The sequence below is a fragment of the Limulus polyphemus genome, unplaced genomic scaffold, assembly GCF_000517525.1.
Source record: "Limulus polyphemus unplaced genomic scaffold, Limulus_polyphemus-2.1.2 Scaffold1408, whole genome shotgun sequence".
NCBI classification, from domain to species: Eukaryota; Metazoa; Arthropoda; class Merostomata; order Xiphosura; family Limulidae; genus Limulus; species Limulus polyphemus.
This window is the reverse complement of record NW_013667018.1, coordinates 118,772-140,543: the sequence shown is the minus strand read 5'-3', so window position 1 is coordinate 140,543 and position 21,772 is coordinate 118,772. Positions and strand designations below refer to the sequence as shown.

At 32.6% G+C, this 21,772-nt stretch overlaps 1 protein-coding gene across 1 annotated transcript in view; it reads left to right on the top strand.

Moving 5' to 3' along the window:
• LOC106463438 (PR domain zinc finger protein 15-like) overlaps positions 1 to 18,133 on the top strand; it is a 34,644-nt gene extending 16,511 nt beyond the window's left edge. Inside the window, exons 9-18 of the mRNA XM_022390926.1 lie at positions 2,829 to 2,848; positions 3,069 to 4,283; positions 5,004 to 5,255; positions 8,367 to 8,582; positions 9,190 to 9,359; positions 10,365 to 10,575; positions 11,695 to 11,874; positions 14,358 to 14,598; positions 14,852 to 15,796; positions 17,340 to 18,133. Coding sequence (XP_022246634.1) covers positions 2,829 to 2,848; positions 3,069 to 4,283; positions 5,004 to 5,255; positions 8,367 to 8,582; positions 9,190 to 9,359; positions 10,365 to 10,575; positions 11,695 to 11,874; positions 14,358 to 14,598; positions 14,852 to 15,796; positions 17,340 to 17,470 — 3,581 coding nt within the window. The 3' untranslated portion in view covers positions 17,471 to 18,133. The remainder of the gene's footprint in view (positions 1 to 2,828; positions 2,849 to 3,068; positions 4,284 to 5,003; positions 5,256 to 8,366; positions 8,583 to 9,189; positions 9,360 to 10,364; positions 10,576 to 11,694; positions 11,875 to 14,357; positions 14,599 to 14,851; positions 15,797 to 17,339) is intronic.
• Positions 18,134 to 21,772: the final 3,639 nt, after the last annotated feature.

Here is a 21,772-nt window from a genome sequence, read left to right as displayed (position 1 = left end):
GTTTCGTACGAATTAGGAACTCAAATTACCAATATTGACAAGCTAGAATATAAAATAAGAACCTCATATCCTTTTTATTTGCCGAGATATTGCTCAGGTATTGAATCAAACACAGTGGCCCCACTTACCTATATCCATTTTAGGAAACAGACCCTTATATACACTTCTGTCTATGACATGTGAATAACCAATCAAAAGCTCAGAATGTTCCCCTAATGGCTTTCTTAGCCATTTTCAAGTATTACGACATCATCTCATTCTTTCAATACAAAACTTCAAGCTGTTGAGTCTTAAATCTTCAGCCATGTGGACATTATTATATGGTGGTCAATCCCACCCATAGTTGGTTGGCTTTTCAGAATTAAGTACAGTGGCAATTAACCCTACATAGCTTAGCCTTAAAGAAACAAAATTTATAGTTTGATTCTTATTCATTACCTAAAAGTTTTCAAACTTTGTAAAATAAAGTTTTAATTATCAAAAGTTTTATTTCATGAAATAAACAACTTAATTCTAATTTTTATGATGTTTGACTTTGAATTTAAGCTACATGTAGAATATCCAAAATATTAGGTTTTTACTTTGACTAAATGCATTTAATAGATCAATTGAGTTATATTTATTTGGTTTCCTTTGTTCAGTGTGAAAAAAACAACTTATAGCTGAAGTACCATATTAAAATGTAAAGTTTTATTAGCCTTTGTAATATCTTATATATATATATTAAAATGGTACTTCAGTTAGTAAGTTCCTTTTTGGATAAATACATTCACATTTAAATGAAATTAAAGCAAGAATCCCTTGGTGGGTTACAAATTATTTGATTAGCTTTGTAGAAATGAATAAAAACCCTATAACCCGAGCACTTTCGAAAGGTGGACCTTTCTAAAGCATTCGGGTTATATGGTTTTTATTCATTTCTATCAAGACTTCTTGAACCTACGTGTTTTTCTAACATCATGAATGATTAGCTTTATAGATACAGATACAACACATAGGCTCTATCATTGTTGTAAACATGCTTATGAACATGTTAAACAATACCTGATTATTTGAAATAACAAAAAAAAAACATCTGCAGTTGATGTGGTGTTTATCACAAATCTTAGGCCTATTGGAATAACATGTCTCAAAGTGTACACAGTATTTTTGCAACAGGTGACTGATAAGTGAATAAATCCTTCATTATTTTCAAACATTCAACACTACACAAACTTAATGTGGCTTCATGATAAAGTTTTCAGAAGAATTGGACTCTACACAACAATGAGGGTTAACTGCAATAAAGTAAAATCAGCTTAAAAACACACAAGTGGCTTATCCATTCCAAAGTCTTTACTAGAATTTTGCTGTATTTTAAGAGGTATTATGCTATATTAGGCCTAATAAAGAGCAGTTAATCAAAATATCATTAGATAAAATAAATTTGTTTCTATTTCAGTGTTATGTTTTTACAGTGACTTTATGTTATTAGCTTTAGAGATATCTAGTGTCCCACATACCACTGTGTGTATGTTTGGATGTTTGGCAGTAGGCACTTTGGGTTATGCATTACTTCTAAAAAAACACCTGCATTTTTCACCATAACATCTGCTAGAAGGTTTTTCCTTGACTACTCAGCCATGAAACTTCCAGATCAATTTCTAGAATTTAACTGGTCAATTCAACATTGTCCGGTTGAGAAACTAATGGACTGCGATAAGAAGGTACCTCAGGAATCATACCAGGTTCAATTCAAAATCATTTCCAAAGTAAACTGGTTGAATAGTGAACAATAAAGCCATTCATCTCACTACCCATTTAAAAAAACCAGCTTTCTCTACATTAAGTAATCTTCCAGCTGAAATCCCTAATAACTAACAGTCATTAGTAGCTACTTTATCTAGCAGATTTGGAGTGATGCACTAGGAGAAAGTATCCAGAGATAAGATCTAAAACAGAATACAGAGAAAAGAAGAGACTTTATATATTCTAATATAACAACTTCTGTACTGCTGTCAGGAAATGGAACTACAAGCTAAACTTTATCATTATACTCATTAGAAGCAAGTGTTTTAGGTTTAACGGATGACAATTAGCAGCTAGTTTACATTGCTCATCAAACTTAATGATACCTGTGTTTAAGTGTTATTGAATAAAGGTAAAGTAACGTGTGAATTTCTATGAGACCTTTAGTTTCATAAACTTCTTGTTTGTGCAGAAACTAGAAGATTGCCTTTTGTGTTCAGACTCTCTATTTTGTGATCTTTTGTATTGCATTTTAATTGAGGTAAATTATTTCAGTTCAGATCTGTATTTTTTGGGTTATGAAGAATTTATGGGCCACCAGTAAAGGAAGAAAATTTAAAGAGACCATGACATTGTAATATGTAAAAATTAGCAGGTATTGATTGGAAGGAAAGCAAACAATGGAAATTTATATCTGGTTATGATGAGCATGCACAAATAATATTAACTCATTATTAATGGAAAAGTGAGTTTTTTTAATGAGTTGCTTGGGAAATATAGCTAATGTCGATAAGTAACAACTGTAGTATATAAGTAACAATTGTAGTATAAGGTGAATATTATTTTTCATCAGTTCAGCAGAAGTAGTAAAATCTAAGGAAAAAGAAGTGTATACATTGGTCCACTTAATTTTTTATCATATTTCGTCAATCAATCAGTTTATAGTACAAGTTTTGTATGTTGATGTCAGTTTATTAGAATACACTGTTATTGAAATAAACAGAGTAACTTATACATGTAATTTTATATTACTACATTCGTTATTGAATGTTCTCTCACCCAAAAAATACTAATTAAAGATTTGTGTTTTATTGTTATAGATACTCCTATCATTCATAGAATATAAATACTAATTAAATATTTGTGATTCATTGTTATAGATACTCGTATCATTCATAGGATATAAATACTAATTAAAGATTTGTGTTTTATTGTTATAGATACTCCCATCATTCATAGAATATAAATACTAATTAAATATTTGTGATTCATTGTTATAGATACTCGTATCATTCATAGGATATAAATACTAATTAAAGATTTGTGTTTTATTGTTATAGATACTCCTATCATTCATAGAATATAAAGTTGAGCATAGAAAATCTGCTTCACCTCTTACCCTTCCAAAAACTAAAGATCCTACTAGTATGGATGTTAGTGAGGTTAGCCAGATTTTGACTGCAATGGCCACTGGTCAGCACTTACTACATGAGGCCTCTAATGTGTGTGGACCACTACCAAGTATGCCTGTAATACACATTGACAAATCCTGTGAAAGAACTACTGATATGTGTAATTCTTCAGATGTGATAGAAATTAGTAAAAGTATGAATAATACAGAAATAAAAGCTTCAGAGAAAGATAGAAAGACAGAGGAAGTGGTAGGTGATGTCTCACTTTCAGAGAATCGGTCGATCAGTGATCTTCAACGATCGGGTAGTATTTCAGACGGTGCGGCCCAATCTGAGAATCAGCCAGGCAGTAATAACCAACAGTTAAATAGTTTAACAAATAGTGTTCAACAAAGAGACAATGACACCAAACTGTGTGGAAGTGTAATTCAACCAGGGAACAAGTCTGCTGGTGAAATTTATCAGTCAGATACAAAGTCAAGTAGTACCAGTCAGTTAGAAAACCAACAGTTTTCTAACATGACATATGATGTCAGCCATTTGGAAAATGAACTGATTAGTAGCATAGGTAATGTTTCAAATAGAACATCTCAGTCCAACAATAAAGAATTCAGTGATACTCAAAATCAAAACTTGGTTGAGAGTACAGAGAAGTCAGAGGCGCATATCTTCAGAGTTGAAAAGCCAAAGAATGCAACACTTGGTGCCAAAATATCAGAAAGCCAAAACAAAAATCATTATCCAAACAATTCTGTGACAGGAATTGATGAAACTGTTAAAGATTATAGAAATATTGAAGAAGAGTTGGTACGACTACATGTCCGTAGAAGAGAGGGGAAATATAAATGTGATCTATGTGGGAAAAGATTTAATAAGACTATTTATCTTTATCGTCACTTGAAAAAACACACTGGAGAATTTACCTGTCATCGCTGTTACAAAGTGTTTGCTAGAAAAGAAAACATGATAAAGCACAACTGTCCAGTCTTGATTGATGCCGATTCTTTTCAGGACCAGAAGTTTGAATTTAATTGTGAGAAATGCAACAAGTCCTTTGGCTCCAAACACTTTCTCCGTCGCCACATGGCTAGGCACACTGGAGAATACAGATGTGAAGACTGTGGGAAAAATTACTCTTCAAGGGTAAGGTGAAATCTACGTTTGTACATTTACTGTTGTCCCAGTGTGGCTTTTTCTATAACTGTTGGCAAATCTTTAGATCTTTTAAAGCAGGTATATTGGTAGCAGATTTATTCATTTTATGCAAAAAATATATAAAATGTGTAAGATTCATTTTCGGTAACCTCATATAATTTTTCTTTTCCTTTGGTTCTAGTGATTAATAAACTCTTATATTCTGTGTTGTTGCACAGTGAAAACACAACAGTCTAAGGTTTACATCAGTAGTGTTTAATAAACTATTATGTTCTGTGTTGTTGCACAGTGAAAACACAACAGTCTAAGGTTTACATCAGTAGCTCTCTGGGCATGTACAAAATATTATTTGCATTTGAAATTATGAAAAAGCAGATGTTTTGATCATTTGAAGAGTAAAATCCCAAGTTCAAATCATGTGAGTCGATAAAGAAACTAGATGCTCAGCATGTTTCATTTTGGGCATCAGTATACATTGTGGATTGAGTTTATAGTAAACACTTGAATATTTATTTATATACCATTTGGTGCAATGTACATTATTTTGGTGTAAAGATTTGGTAGTTCCTTTTATTTATTTACTATATTCTTTGTATGCCTAAAAAATATGGCTTACCATGTCATGCTCACTCTAGTACATTAGAGACTGACACCTTCTTGTGCATGAATTTCTAAATAAATTTATTGTATTAATTCTGTTAATTGTAGGAAATTCTGCAGAATCATGCATGCTCAATGAACCTGTCTTTAGAACACTTTGTATGTGGAGTATGTGGTAAGACATTTAGCCGAAGGATATACCTTTTGAAGCACTTACCCATCCATACTGGACAGCATGCCTGCAACATTTGTGGAAAGTGGCTAAGGTCAATTGATTCACTGACCAGTCATTTAAGGATGTGTAGTCAGGTCAAGGAAATAGAAAACAGTGGACAAGTTATGTGTCAGGAGTGTCACCAGGTAAACATTGTACAGACTTGTAACCAGGTATTTAGAATATAACTTGTTACTTGAAATATGATGTTTGTTTTTCAACTGTTTACTATAAGCCATAACTTAGAATAAGATATAAAGGAAAAGCAGGTTAACAGTTTGCTATAAGAAGTAACATTTTATGTAAAACTGCTGCTAATAATGATAAAATAGCACAATATCATTTATAGCAATTAGTGAAAAACCACAGTAAATGGAACAAACTGTCTCAGAAGTCTGATATTAGATAACATGAGACTGAAGAGGATGCACGATATGTCGAAACTAGTTTCTCTAATATAAGAAGTTTGACAGTTTGTTGTGTTTACTGTGGTTTTTCACTAACTGCTGCTATCCATTAGGCTGTAGAATACAGTAAATGTGTGCTGTATAAAAATTGATTCTAACAGAAAATGGTTTTGTTTCCAGGCACTTGTGAACAGTGTTTGGTATAAATGTGCTGTCAACAGTAATGTTTCTTAATAGCCTGTAGCAAACAGTAAATGTGTGTGGTATAAGAACTGCTGCTAACAGTAATATGCTTGTTACCAGGCTTTACCATATAGTTAATGTGTATGGTATAAAAACTTCTGCTAATAGTAATATGTTTGTTACCACGCTTTAACAAGTAGTAAATGTGTTTGGTATGAGAACTGCTGTTAATAGTAATACATTTCTTAACAGGCTGTAGCAAATAATAAATGTGAGAACTGCTGTTAATAGTAATACATTTCTTAACAGGCTGTAGCAAATAATAAATGTGAGAACTGCTGCTAACAATATGTTTCTTAACAGACTGTAGTAAATAATAAATGTGAGAACTGCTGCTAACAATATGTTTCTTAACAGACTGTAGCAAATAATAAATGTGAGAACTGCTGCTAACAATATGTTTCTTAACAGCCTGTAGCAAATAATAAATGTGAGAACTGCTGCTAACAATAATATGTTCCGTAACAGACTGTAGCAAATGATAAATGTGAGAACTGCTGCTAACAATGTTTCTTAACAGGCTGTAGCAAATAATAAATGTGAGAACTGCTGCTAACAATATGTTTCTTAACAGACTGTAGCAAATAATAAATGTGAGAACTGCTGTGAACAATAATGTGTGTTATCTGGACCCAACAAACAATAAACACAGGTATTAGATTGCTGCTAATATTGGTTTGTATGTATTGCTGTTTTATATACAGAGAGATGTGTGATGTTAAGCTGCTGCTAATTGTTACATTCATACTAGCAGGCTTTTGCTAACAGTCATGGTATTAGGATGCTGTTAAGAGCAATGCATGTAGTATTTGACTGATACCAACAGTAATATGCGTGTGTATGTGGTGATGCCCTATTATGAATATTGTATATGGTAATACACTGTTGTTGACATCAGCTAGGATACTGTTGTGGTATTAGTAATAACAGGAGACTTTAAGGATTTGAATGCATATTTTGTTGATGAACTAGGCTACTGTTGTGGTATTATCAATAACAAGAGACTTGAAAGATTTAATTAACAGGTAAATAACATAAATAGAAATATAGGTGAAAGTAAGTTTTGGTGTGTTAGAAGTATGAGGTGAATATATTTATATTTGATGCTTGGACGGGTTACATGTAGAAGCAGGACTAAATTGTTCAACAACTATTGCTGGTCACTTCAGTTTGGACTGGTACAGAATTGCATTGCACAGAACTGGGATATTTTTTATTAGCTCTGCAAACTCTTTTAACAGTGTTGCTTTTTAAAACAAGACTAGACTGACCCTATCTTTTGCTGCGGAGAGAATTTCCTAAACTTGGTTTGAAGCTGATTTCACAGACAGTGGCATAACCAGGATTTTAAGTTTGGGAGGGCAAGTTACCAGAGGACTCCAAGGTTGCTATTTGGGAGAGAGTGGGTGGGTGGGGAGAATGAGAAAGTAATGTAATTCTCACCCAAAGTAATAATGAACGTAGACCTTAAAGTACAAATGAAAATGGAAAAAAAGAAGCATGGTCTTGAGCTCTTTTGTGATCCTGGTTAATTTTCTTATTCCCTGGCCTTTCTGGTGGCCTTCCTTTCTATGAATCATGGCTTAAGACTGTTTAACTAGGGGCACAGATGTGGAAGTGTTGTCTCCAGTGTTCCTTGTCTGAAAGGCCAATTGTTATTAGCATTTTCTTTTGAAGCACCTCCAGCAGTCCATTAAGATTTTCAGTTGCTAAATGGTAAAAGAAGTTATGTTTCTGTGAGCAGCTTTGTGGTTGGTTAGACTTTGGTAGGCCGAGCAAGTTGTTACACTACTACCACTGGAATATATTTTTAAATTTTCATATAGTTGTAGAAAAGGTAGAATAGATGAAATGAATATTAAACTACCAAAATAACATGTGAGATATTAGGCTGTTGTAAATTTATAATGTATGTTTGTTATAAACTTCCAATTATGTGTATGGTTATTTATTTATTTTTGACATTTATGTCTCAGCTTGACATAATGGCAAAAGTTCTTCAGACAATGCCCTTTGATGGTCTTTCCTTTTTCTGTTGGATATTTTTCATGTTTCTGATGACATTCAGTTGAGTATTGATGAGACCAGCCATTGGCTGGCCAAAACTGTGACTAGGTCAATTGAATGAAAATGAGAGGGCATCTTGTAACCACCATTTTCTTTTTTCTCATCTGTTGCCACTAATCAGATGTTACTGATGTATTCACAGCAAGCATTTTTGCAAACTTAGTGCAACTTCTAGGTGTAGAATTCTTTCATCTGAGTGATTGTGTAGGCCTAGTTCATAATATTACTTAAACAGCCATAAGGATAATATATATACTGATCTTGTAATGGTTTTCAAATGAGACCCAAAACTCGAGCACTTTCAATTAGTTCACTAGTGAAATATTAGAAAACGCTTGAGTTTTGGGTCTCGTTTGAAAACCATTACAACTTTTGTACGTTATCCTGTGTGCTAACTTCTTAATCAGAATGCATACTGATTTGTTATTATTCTATTTTTATAGGTAACATGTATATTTGTAAAAATAGAATGGTATATTAAGTAAGTACAATACTTTTCTATTGAATATGAAGTATTGAAAGTGTACACGTTTTTTAAAGGAATTTACAGACGTGGCAGAATTTAGGAGACACCAGTACGAACATACACACAGATATGCTTGTGAAGAATGTGGAGCTAGGTTTCGTAACATGGTTTCTCTTGGACTTCACGTCTGCCAGTCTCAAGCTGTTTCATGCGAGATTTGTGATAAGGTCTGTCCCAATCCTGCCAGTTTACAGCGACATAGAGCTATCCATGGTGAGCCAACCTTTAAGGTAAGTTTAAAGCAACCAAAAAACCTTCCATTTTGAGTCTCATCAGCCTATTTTCACTCATTGTGAATAAGTTAAAAATTTTAAAAGTGGCTTGTAAAAAGATAAAAACAATCTTGTATTATTGAATTATTAAGGTCACTTTTACAATTAGCACAGGCCCAGTGGTTAGGGCTCTTGACTCGCAATCTGAGGGTAGCGGGTTCGAATCCCCGTCACACCAAACATGCTCACCCTTTCAGCCGTGGGGGCGTTATAATGTGATGGTCAATCCCACTATTTGTTGATAAAAGAGTAGCCCAAGAGTTAGCAGTGGGTGGTGATTACTAGCTGCCTTCCCTCTAGTCTTACACTGCTAAATTAGGGACAGCTAGCACAGATAGCCCTTGTGTAGGTTTGTGCAAAATTCAAAAAACAAAACAAAAATCAAACAATTAGCATATTATTCTTTGTAATGTAACTTCTCAACTAAGTCTCAGTAGTTTCTTTTACAAATGTTATTGTTATTTATTAAATCAAAGCTCATATGAAATATGAATATTAATATACAGTGTTGCTCACAGTTGTTTAACAAAGCTCTACATATTCCTTATTTACATTTTTATGACAGTGTAATGAATGTGGAAGGTTGTACTATCGAAAAGATTCTTTACAAAGGCATCCATGTATGCTACGAAAAAGTAGCAGAAAAAGGAAGAAGAAAAAAATCAGCATGGCACCTCTTGTCTGTGAAGTTTGTGGCTCCATGTTTTCATCAACAAGTAGCTTGAATGTTCACAAGTAAGTAAAGCCATACAAGAATCTGATTATCCACAAATAACACAGGCCTGTGATGGTTTTAATGTCTTGAAATGTTTACATGGTCTACAGTAATTCCTGTACACTGAATTCGAAAATGATATCCATTTTTCTCCATCACGTTTTTCACAAAACATTATATGTACTTTTACATAAGTGAATCATTTTCATTGAAATCGGGTCACAATTTGTTATGCTTAAAATGTTGACAACCACTGGCTATAGATTTCTTTAGAACAATCGTGATGTGAGAGTCTTATCGATAGTTCTAGAACCCAAACATAATAATAAAAAATGTTCATTGTGGTAAACAAAATAATAATTTGATCTAAATAAGAGTTTTTTCTTCCCAATTTATGAACAAATCCTTACGTGGTAGAAAAAAATGAATATGATTTTCGAAATCTGTGTAGCTGATTTATGAAAAATCTGTTATTAAAACCAAAACAACTTTTATGAAGTTTAAATTCACAGACCCATGTAATCTGTACCCATGTTTACATCAGTAGGTAATATGATTTAAAATAATCTGATTATCCACAAATAATCTGTACCCATGTTTCCATCAGTATTTAATATGATTTAAAAGAATCTGATTATCCACAAATAATTTGTACCCATGTTTCCATCAGTAGGTAATATGATTCACCACAAGTAAGAAATCTGTTTCGTTGTTTTCATGAATAAGTAGTCTGATTCCTTATAAGTGGCTTGGCCCCATATTTTCATCACCCAGTAATCTGAATGTTCACAAATATGCTCTCTCCTTGTTCTCATCAGTCAGTAATTCGTTCACAAGTAAATTCCTCTCCATGTGTTCTTCTCAACCAGTAGTCTGATTGTTCACGATTTTACATAAACTATCTTCATATTTTTGTTTAACAACAATTTAAGTGTCCATAAATAAATATCCTATTTCCAAATTTTTATCTGCCAGTAATTTAAAAAATATCCATAATTAATTATTTACTTGATTCCTACTTTTAGAAATCTTCATGGAGAGAAAAGATTTTCATGTGAAGTGTGTGGAAAGCGATTTCATCGTAAGGATTTGCTTCTTGAGCATCATGCTGTTCATTCAGAACCTTCATTCCCATGTCCCACATGTGGGAAATTTTATAAAACTAAGAAGTCACTAGATGTCCACATGCTGATCCATGAAGGCCTAAAGAGATTTAGGTGTTCTGTGTGTAACAAGGTTTGTTTATTTGTTTACTTTTACTATTACACCAGTAACTGTCTCTTTACTAATACCTTTGTATCAGTGTTTGTCTGTTTACTGTTAACTCTGTAGCAGTCTGTCTGTCTACTCTGTAGCTGTCTGTCTGCTGTTAACTCTATAGCTGTCTGTCTGTTTACTCTGTACCAGTGTCTGTCTGTTTGCTGTTAACTCTGTACCAGTGTCTGTTTGTTTGCTTTTAACTCTGTAGCTGTCTGTCTGTTTGTTCATTGTTAACTCTGTACCAGTGTCTTGTCTGTTTGTTCTTTGTTGACTCTGTACCAGTGTCTGTCTGATTAATATTACTGCTGTGCCAATGTCTTGTCTCTTTGCTAATACCTCTTTACCAGCATATGTATATTTGCTGTTAAATCTGTATTACTGTTTAACTGTTGATTCCTACCAGTGTCTGTCTTTTTGCTCATTGTTAACTCTGTAGCAGTGGCTGTCTGTCTGTGTTTACTGTGTACCTGTGAATATCTGTTGATATTATGCAATTTGTATCAAGTTTATTGTGTTGATCTGTGTCAAGGTTTTCTATTTGTATAGTTTTCATTCTGTATCAAAGTATTTATGGCTGTTAATTAAATGATTAAGGTTTTCTTTATCCCTTTGGTATTCAGTCTCTATCAAGGTTTGTTTTAGTGATGGATATGTATGTCATGCCAATCTTTTAGTGTTAAAGTTTCTATAATCATTTATTTTGTTGAGTGTCTATTCAATATCAAGTTACTTTCTTTCATGTTTAATATACTAAGACTTGTTTGTCTGTTAATCCTTTATTCTGTACTAAAGTTTTATAGATAAAAGTTTTTTTTCAAATATTACAACATTTTCAGTGGTTTCTGCTGCAAATGTAGCATGTGTAAAACTATCTTAGCAATATAAACCCTTGATAAAGATGTAATACAGCATATCAGTGGTAAATGGAATATTTTAAACTTTTCTCTATGGTTATAAGCTACTCATGTAAAGAATGTTAAAAATTTTCCAGTTCATTTATGAATTATTTCTTAAGCAAATAGGATTTGATAAGAAAATTCAAACTGATCTAAATGTGGTAAAAATATTTAGATTTCTTTATTGTTTTACCTTTAGGAATTCTTCCAGAAGGGAAATTTATTAAAACATCAAGAGACACATAATAAAGATAAAAAATACTCCTGTACATTTTGCTTCAAATCCTTCAATACAAAAGAATATTTCAACATACACACATTGGAACACACCAGAGGGCGTATCTTTACATGTGAAATGTGTGGGAAGGCTTTTGTAAAGGTATGTAAGAATGTTTTTATAGGTTTATGGATTTTTTTCAAGTGTGTAAAAACTATGGAATAGAACGGTGTTCTATTTTGATCTTGCTGAGATCAATGAAACAAATTATTATAGAAGAGAACAGTGTTAAAATTTTGATCCTGCTGAGATCAATAAAACATTATTATAGAAGAGAACTGTTAAAATTTGATCTTGCTGAGATCAATAAAACAAGTTATGGAAGAGTACAGTGTTAAAATTTTGATCTTGCTGAGATCAATAATACAAATTATTAATTGTTGTTATTTGAATAAATAACAATAGTGATTTATTTGAAAAGATGTGGAATAACAGGAAATTTGTGTTCAATCATCGTGACTTAATATACATAAAAAACAACAACAATCTAGTGCAACTCAAAATACCAAGTTTAAAGCATCAGTCAGAAATTGTGAAGTTCAACTAATTAGTCCCCTGGTGTTTCTATCTATGCAAATCTGATAAAAGACGTTTTTAAAGTAATTTTATTAATCCGTAAAGTAGTTCTCCATTGTTGCTATGTTTACTTGATTTTATAAGCCCTCCCACAGTTTTTAACAAAATGACTTTAAGTTTTCCAGATAGGTTCTTGATATTTACAGGATATAAGCAAGGAAAACATTAGGGAAAGAGTTATGTGTCATGTGTAAAAGATATTTTGTGGCAGTAACTCATATTTTCCTTGAAAATCTGTATTAACATCTAAGAAGCCATTAAAAACAAAAGTTTAAATGCATATTTTGGGAATTTCCAAAGCTAAAGGCCTCATATGGAGATCAAATAGGTTTGGGGGACTCTTAGGTTTGGCTGTGTAGAGTTATATGAAAATTGACAAAAATGATCATTCAAATCAGTATGTATAAAGTTTTTTGGGTCATTGTTTGTCTGTGAATTTTTGAGGGTAATTTACTGATATTTGATATTTCAATGAAAGCTTTATATATGCATTTATTAATAATTTATGCACATATGTATGTGTTATGAATAATCAATTTGTACTTTAAGCTAGCTTGCAATGTCTTTCTCAGATCAACTCGTATAGTTATGGTTTGAATGAAGTTGTGTTTTGGCCATTCTCCAGTTAAAAACTACATTATGGTATATCAACTAAAAAAGCTCTAATTTAATGTTTCCAATACACTTTACTGGAGCATGAAACTCCTTTAGATCACATAATAGAATTTGTTGTGAAAACTGTTGTTTAAGTGATCTAGTCAGTGATTGAAGCTGTTATTTTTAGACTGCTCTAACTGGCAGCTTTATTAAGATCTCTACACACAAATCTGTAGAACACAATTTTTATTTGTGTGTTCAGAACAGACTGATTATGTGATGTGTTCGTAAGTTTGCAATACACTGAAAAAGATCAAGGATCTCTCTGAGCAAGGAACATGATTGTAGGTGCTCATAAATCAAAACGGAATATGTCTTCCACTAGGAAAAAAACTGACCACCAATCACTGGGAATGTACAAAAGAAAAGAAAATTAGACAAATTGTAAAATGAAACCATATGTCAAACTCTGTCTCAGTTAACTGATTTCTTCAAAAGTGGTCAAGATTTGACAAATTATAATCATACAATGTTAAGGATGTTATAGAACTGTCATATAGTAGCCCATAACCAACCCAAAATTTCTCTATCTCAGATGTGCATGGGAAAACATGGTTTCTTTTGACACTGAATGACTGATGAGGCATTTTTTTACTGTTTTCTGTGTAAATATGAAGGAAACCACATAAGGCACTTCATCCTGTTTGTGTTGCTTCAACATTTCAAGCTGCTGGAGGTGGTGTGATGGTGTCAAGATCATTTTTTGTGTCAAAACTTTTTGGTGTTTTGGTTTTTTTAGAAGAGAGAACAATATCCAGAGTGTACTTGGATATTGTTGCCAGCCAGTTATATCCAACTCAATTTACTGCATTTTCACCCTGATGGGGAAAGGTTTCTTTCAAGATGATAATGCAACATGACATCACACATGTATAGTTTAAATCTATATCCAGTATAGATATACTCATGTCACAAACTTTCAAGGCCCATTTATTTATTATATAGTTCATTTAGTAATAAGACTTGCACTTATTTTATGAATAATTCAGAAGATCATAATTTATACATTTATTACATTAAGTCATTAAGTTTTATTGATGAAAATGTTTTATAAAACCTTACTTTAGTTTCAACAATACAAGGCAATTTTAATATACTGTTCTGAGAAAAATAAATGATGTTTATATATATATATATAAATATATATTTATGTTAAACCATGATACTTTTTAAGGCCAGTCACTTGAGCTTTAAATTTTCTAAGTAACTTTGTTGCTGCTGTGTGATAAGCCAGAGGTTTATAGAGCTTATTTGCAAGGTTTATAGGAACTGTGTTTTGAAATTTTCATATATTACTCATGAGAGATTTTGGTGTTTGAAAAATCTTTTGTCACTTTTTATTCTTATTGTAGAAACACCAGCTAAGCAACCATATAAAGTTCTTTCACAGCAACCAATCATACATGTGTAAATACTGTGGAATATGTGTTAAACTTCGACACTCCTTGAAGCGACATCTTCACAACAAACATCCAGAATATGCACATGAGTTTGAGGATAGTAACTTCACAAACTCTATGTTGGTGTCACAAGGTTCGTTGGATATAAATGTAGAAGGTGCAGCAGAAACACCAACCCTCTCTGCCACTCAAGGTTTGTTAGAAATTTGTAAAAGTTTGTTATTTCTGCATGTAACTTGTAATAGTTCGTAATGTTTTTTTTTATGCATTTGTCAGGAGTGTTGTTGTAATTGATAGCTTATTCTAAACATTTATTCTCTGCTGTGGTGTACACCTTATTTTAAAACTAGTTGAGGAGATAAAATAGACTTTATGCTAAGTTAAATATTTTGAGACAAGTTAATCTCTTCTTTTGTAGATCATAAGTTTTTTTCTTAACATTACAGGTGATGAGTTACTTCTTGCAGTGGCAGGAGTTGCAAGTAAAGAACTGCAAGAAGCCATCTCATCTGGACGAGCTCAAATTAAACCAGGTGCTGCTCCGAACACTTACGAAATCTCCGTGCCAATTTTTTCCCCCACTGATGGAACGGAAGAGAACCAACATGTTATCATTGCAACAGTTGAACGAAGTAATTCTGAAGAAGGGCAGTACCAAAATGATATTGAAGGAGAAGCATATCAGGTAACAGAAGGTGAAAAATTTTCTGGCGAAGAACTTCCTGTGACACCAGTAAATGATGGCGTTAGCACTCAATCTGAAACAGAAGCTGTTGCAGTAAAACAGGATGATACACAAAACAACAAACAACACGAAGAAAACACCATGACAGTTCAGGTAACTAAATATATGGGAATTCCTGTAAGTTCGAGTGAACTACAGCATGAAGCTGCTATAGAACTGGAGAAAGCAGAGTCCCAGATGCCAAAAGATGTAGAGAAAGAAGCCAAAGCCCATTTAATCGAAAACGTGCCTAGTAAGCTTGTCTTCAAGGAAGCCGATGGGTCTCGTGAAATTCATTTACATAGTAATGGTTCAGATCCAAGTCAGTTGGTCAGTATTATTAATGAAGCACATGGACATCAGAATTTGATTCAGGTAGCTTCTGATCAGCTAGAATCTGTAAATGAAAGCAGTCAGTTTCAAGAGAGAACTGTAGAGCTTGTGGATAATAACCCTAATCTGAAAACTGGTAGAGTTGAGCTAGTTAGTAATGACATTGAACAGTCTTTACCATCTGAATCTGTGGAGCAGATGGCAGCACAGCTTGTAGATGGTCAACAAATATTCATAACAGAAGACTTAGCGGAAGGAACCCACCACATTGTTTTTGATACTTCCAATTTTGAGGAAGCGATACAAGGTGGCCAAAACTTAGAGGCTACAAATGGTGAGGCACTTTTTTTTTCTCTCTATTTTTTTAAACAAATTTTAAATACTGAAGTGATATAACATGTTTCTTTCATATTTTTTTTAGGTGGGGGTAAATGGGATAAACATTTGAGTACTTCTTCAAAATTATGAAAAACTAATGCTCATAAAACTTGAGAAATATGAAAATGTAAAAAACACAAATGGGAATCCAAAAGTTTTGAATAATTAAATTTTCTCAAAACTTAAAAAAGTCAGGAAAAATTCTTTCTTCCCTCTTTATATCATAACCTACACGTTCATACAAACCATATTGTTTAATTATGTTAATTATTGATATATTTTAACATAATATTGTTCATTCCTGTATGTTATCTTACCTTGTGATAATTGTCTAATTCATTATATTTGATCCCTTTTATAAATGATAATGCAATGTTTTATTATCTACCATTAAGTAGCAATAACATGTTTGAAGAATTTTTTTCTCTAGTACCAAAATCTGCTGTAGGTAGGTTCTCGAGATTTTATTATAAAGTGATGTTAGTTATGTGCGGTTTTGACGGAAAAATCAAATATCAGTGTGTCATACATATACGTGCAAGTCTGGAAGATCTGAAATTTTTTCTGGAAAGTCAGGGAACCAATTTTGGAATGAATGTGGCCATCCTGAAAAATAATTTCATTAGTACCACTTGTAAATGAGTATGTACTTGGAGTAATACTTACATGAAATCTTGAAACTACATATTCATGAGGGAGTTTGTTAGAGATTTTTAGCTTATGGACAAGAATATGTAAAAGTTATGAAGATAGAAGTTGTACCAACTTATTAAAGTAAAGTATCAAATTTATAATAGTCTTTTTTTATGGTGATCAGTATTTGAACACTTGTCTTGATGAAAAACTATTTGATGTAAGCAACGAGTGTTATAACAATTTTAATACTATAGGTGTAGTTAGTTGTCATGTTATTCTCTCCTCAATGCTGTCGTGATTTGAAATTTTGTCTCTTTACTCATTAAATTATAACAATATAACAAATTAAACCTTTAGACTTGTAATTATGAGGATTACCAGTCTTTTTTTTTATCATTTTCAAAGAGCAAGATTCTGAGGAGTTTCTCACTCAGTGAAGTTACTGGTTACTCAAGGCGTGTTTTCTTTTTGTATGTGAATAGTGACTTGTATCTGTCCTATCTGTTATTGGTATCAGTTTTCAACGAACATATTTTTTTGTTCTTTCTCTTATGTGAATCAAAATACGTTCGGTTCCTGTAATTCATAAGCCACCATACTGATGATTGTTGTTGATTTTGATTTAAAGGAAATATACTTATTAATTCACAACTTGTCCATGATAACTTCTAATAAACAAGCAAAAAAATGTGAAGGTGATAAAATAAAGAAATTAGACTTTTGGAGATAAAGCACCTTAAAAAATTATGGTTGTATTTTATTTTCTTGCCAATATTTTGAGCAAACAAGCCGGAAACAAGCTCTGTTTATATCTCTGAACAGTGAAATGAACATTTCAGACTTTTACTGATTATTCTTTTTAGGTACAATCGTTTTAGAAGATGGAACTGTTCTACAACACGGAGAAACTGATGAAGGGGGCAACCTGTTGTTTTACGTGCTTACAACAGATGAAGAAATGCAGCAAAACCAGTGTGGTTGGGGAGATGGATAGGGAACAATATTTTGATTTTAACTATGATGAATGAAAGATGAAAAAAAGAAACTGTTAGAAAGGAGAGAAAAAAACCTCTTGCCATATGTGCTTATCGCAAACAAATACATCAAACATGATGTGTGTGGCAATAGGGATGGGGTAAATACAGTTTCTTGTGTGATTTTGCTGGTGAAAACAAACAATTGAACTAATAATAGAAACAAATGAGGTATAAATATTCCTGTGTGATTTATTCATTTCAGATATACTGTGCAATGAATGGTTCACCAACAACATAAGAGAAAAGTCTGTCAAACCCAAGTGTACTGTTTTATAAACTCAACTGTAAGTTGACTCTGATATAGACTTATATTTCTATGACAATGTTGCCCTGCGTTTGAACCTTTACATCTTTCAGTTGTGTTAAACATTTAAGTTCTTTCCTTTTGTGTTATTCAACCCCTGAATCAGTGGAGACATTTATTGGTGTACATATTATTGATGAATGTCAATGAACCCATGAATCAGTGGAGACGTTTATTGGTGTACATATTATTGATGAATGTAAATGAACCCTTGAAAATAGCAAATGAATTATGTTTTCTACTTTGGCTTCGAGTGTACATAATCTAAAGGTCATTTCCTATTTGCCTTTATAAAATAAAACATCGGATGTCAAAATGTGATGCAGAAGTATCATTTTTTTAAAATTTATAATAATTTCTTCTCAGCATTTGTCCCAATTACTTTGGGTCTGCTTTTCTGGTCTTTGATGTCCACTTCTTCCTATCCTGTGTCGGAGCTACCTTCACACTGTATTTTCTAATGTCTTCTCTCACTACAGCCATCCACCCTTTCTTCAGTCTTCCTCTTGTTCTTTTCTTTTCCATTGCCATATTTATCAATCTCCTACTAATATACTTCCCTTTGCTTCTTTTCTCAAGACTGAGCCATCTGAGGTGAGTTTCTTTCATCATCTCCATAACTGGTACTACTTTTGCCCTCTCCCTAATGATTTCGTTTTAGTAGATGAAACAACTCAACATGGAGAAATTGATGAGGGACATTAACTTGTTTCTGTACTGAAAAGTATTTTGATAAAAACCAATCATTGGATGTTTCATGTAGTATTCGTATTATTTTTGTTTTTTAATTCTGATTATGTGAACTTCTCATAAACACATTTATCATATCCAAAAGAAAAACAAATTAAGAAAAGTAGACATCTGGAAATTTGTAAAACCACTGGCAGTATTTATCACCACAACTATATAACTTTTCACTAAGAAACAAACAAACATTTTTCACAGAAACACACTGAAGTTTCAGTTTTAAGGCTTTATTACAAATTTGTCTATCGTTGTGATAGTGAGTGAATACCTGAAAAAAGATACTTTTGTTTATCAGGTGAATGTAAAACGACAGTATCAGTTGATAATGTGTTGGCTTGATGTAACAATTTAAAAATTCTAGAAGCTATCACTTTATGTACGAGTAAAAAAAAACACGTTGTTTTGTACTGGTTTTTAAGCTTTATCTGACCATTGACACTGGTCCTGAATCTTCTTAACATAAAAATGTATATAAATATATGGAAATTCCTGTAAACTCAGGTGAACTACTCAAAATGTCAGTACTGGAAATCATTGAAAAATGACTGTTTTTAAGTCATGGCCCCAGCATAGCTGTAAGTGTTAGATTCCATAAAAAAATCGATCCTAAAATAATCTTGCTAAAAAAAATTAAACAAAAAAGGTTTATAGTATAAGTTTATATTTCATGTCATCCATTGTGGATCTTATGAGACCTAGGCTGTTGCAAAATCCCCTGGTGAGCACATTTACTGAACGAAAATAATTCGAGTATGAGTACTGAGAAGATGTGGAATTGTCATTTGTAAGTTGTGTATGAAACCAGTATATCTAACATTCTCTTTCTTAGGTACAAGTGCGTAACGGAATATTCTAAAGTAACGATCTTAATACTGGGCAGAAGTGTGCTATGGGATCAACGATAAGCTTGAAGGCTTAACATTTCAAAATTCAGGGTTCTATACCTGCGGTGATATATCCGCATTCTGCAGCTTTGCACTTAAAGCAAAATTTTCATAACAAATTGGTTATATTCCTGTTACGTTCAGTGTAGATGTAATATTTATTCAAGTTTTTAACAGTTACTGTCAACTAAAAACAAGAATGAATCACTGGCAACGTTTTGTTCATCAAATACACAAGGTTCAAGTGCCTTTTACCATAAAATATTTTGTAACAAAAGCCACATGATTTTTAAATATACAAATTATCTTTCTATGCACGGGTTTCCTTTCTAACTATTCCATTAAAATCAGCACTTACTGGTTTGACTGATGTTCCCTAATTGTAGTGAATTAAATTGTTAATAATGTAACATTCCGCAATATAAAACAGTCTGTTTCATTCCTAACCAAAATGCCAATATTTTTTCCTTTACCTAATGGGATACCAATCTTATAGATACCATTATTACAGTTTTAGCCAAAGAGAATTATGTTTACCCTTGAAAGATTGATGTTTTCGTATACAATGAAAGCTGTCACCCAGGTGTAACATTTCCAAGATGGTTCTGGCTATACTCAAAGCCTTGCACAACTTTAAGTTTGCTGAAGCCGAAACCCCACGACGTGGTTAGCACATCTGTAATAACATACAGTCATTGAAGAGACTACGTGCGCTGAATTCGTTTTTCAACAACGTAATGACACTGGGTTACGAGTAGAAAAATTAATAAATATATTTTATATATATATATTTAAGATCTCTCTCTTCTTTTGGTTATATAATTATTTCAACTGATGTATGCTATGTGTGTTACTGATCATTTCGGAAACTCGCGTTGATAATCGTACATTTTCACGATTTTTTTTAAATTTTACACAGTGCTATTAAAAATCAACTTTCCATTAAAAACTATAAGTTGTATTACTTCCTGTTTCTCGTGAGGCTATTCATACACGTGTGTTCTTTGAAGATAGCGGGAGCTTCGCACTTTGGAGTCGTGGGTGTACTCTTAAAGTGACGGTCAAATCTCACTATTAGGTGATACTAGACCACCCGTGATTCGTTGGGTCACCCACTATTCAGGGGTTATGAAGAATTCAAGCTAATTTCAATATTGCACCGAAAGGAAGGTTTATTTTGAGATAATTTAATTAAATATTTCAATCCATTCGTGCTATTCATAATTCAAGAAAAAATATTTGATTGTTGATCGGGAGTAAAAGGAAAGACCATTTCATTTTTCAAAAAAGTGAAGTCAGAGTTTTCAGGTATTGTGATGAATTAGTTCATTATGTTGTGGTCTTTCCTCTTCTACAAATAAGAAACAGTAACACTTTATTTTTTCTTCGAATTACCCACCATAACCAAGGCACATTACTGAGAAATTCTTCAAGATCTTGTTTTTGTCATCTTACGCCTTTTAATGAAGATGAGAACATTGACAGGGAAATAGATTTGAACGAAGAAGTTTTGTAAAGAGCGCGAACGGTAGTGTGATGTAAAATTACTTGTGCTAGACATTTTCATAAAAGTGACCCGAAAAATGGCTGTAAATCGGTAATCCGTGGCCCGATTTTAACGAAACTTGTTTTATTCTATTTATATTCTCATTTAATTTGCTGTATTTAAATACAGACAAACAAACAAGCAATATCAGAGTTTTAGTAGTATATAGATAGGAGTAGCTCAAGAGTTGGCGGTGGGTGCGGTTGACTAGCTGCTGTCTCTCTACTCCATCAGTTCAAAATTAGGAACAAATGCACCGATAGCTCTTGCGTAGTTTTTTTCTAGAAAATTTTAAAACTTGTGTTTGGTAAGATTACACACCGCAACATTAAAGCAAGTTAAGGCTGTTCCACCGTAGCTGTAGAATAGAGGGCGTGGTTTTAGTTAAGAAAATAACAGTTGAGCTCGTAATATATTTTAAGTTGTTCACAAGAATGACACTGGACTCTCAGTCACAAACTTATACGATATTCCACTTTCTTCAGTTTATGTAGATTTTTGTTATATTTTTATGATTATGTTTTTTCTTTCCTGTAATTTCAGTATTTACAATTACTGAGAAAAGATCAGCAAAATACAAACTATTATCATTATTTATCATCTGTTACTGTAATTAATCAGTCATTTAAAAGAGATTTTTTGCGATGGAAATCGGTGATACAAAGTTTATACGATTATTTCAATTTAAAAACATATTTCAGAATTTTCACTGTTGGAGTAGCTAACATCTCATATTAAAAGAGAATTTCAATAATACAGGACATCCAAAAACTTTTTT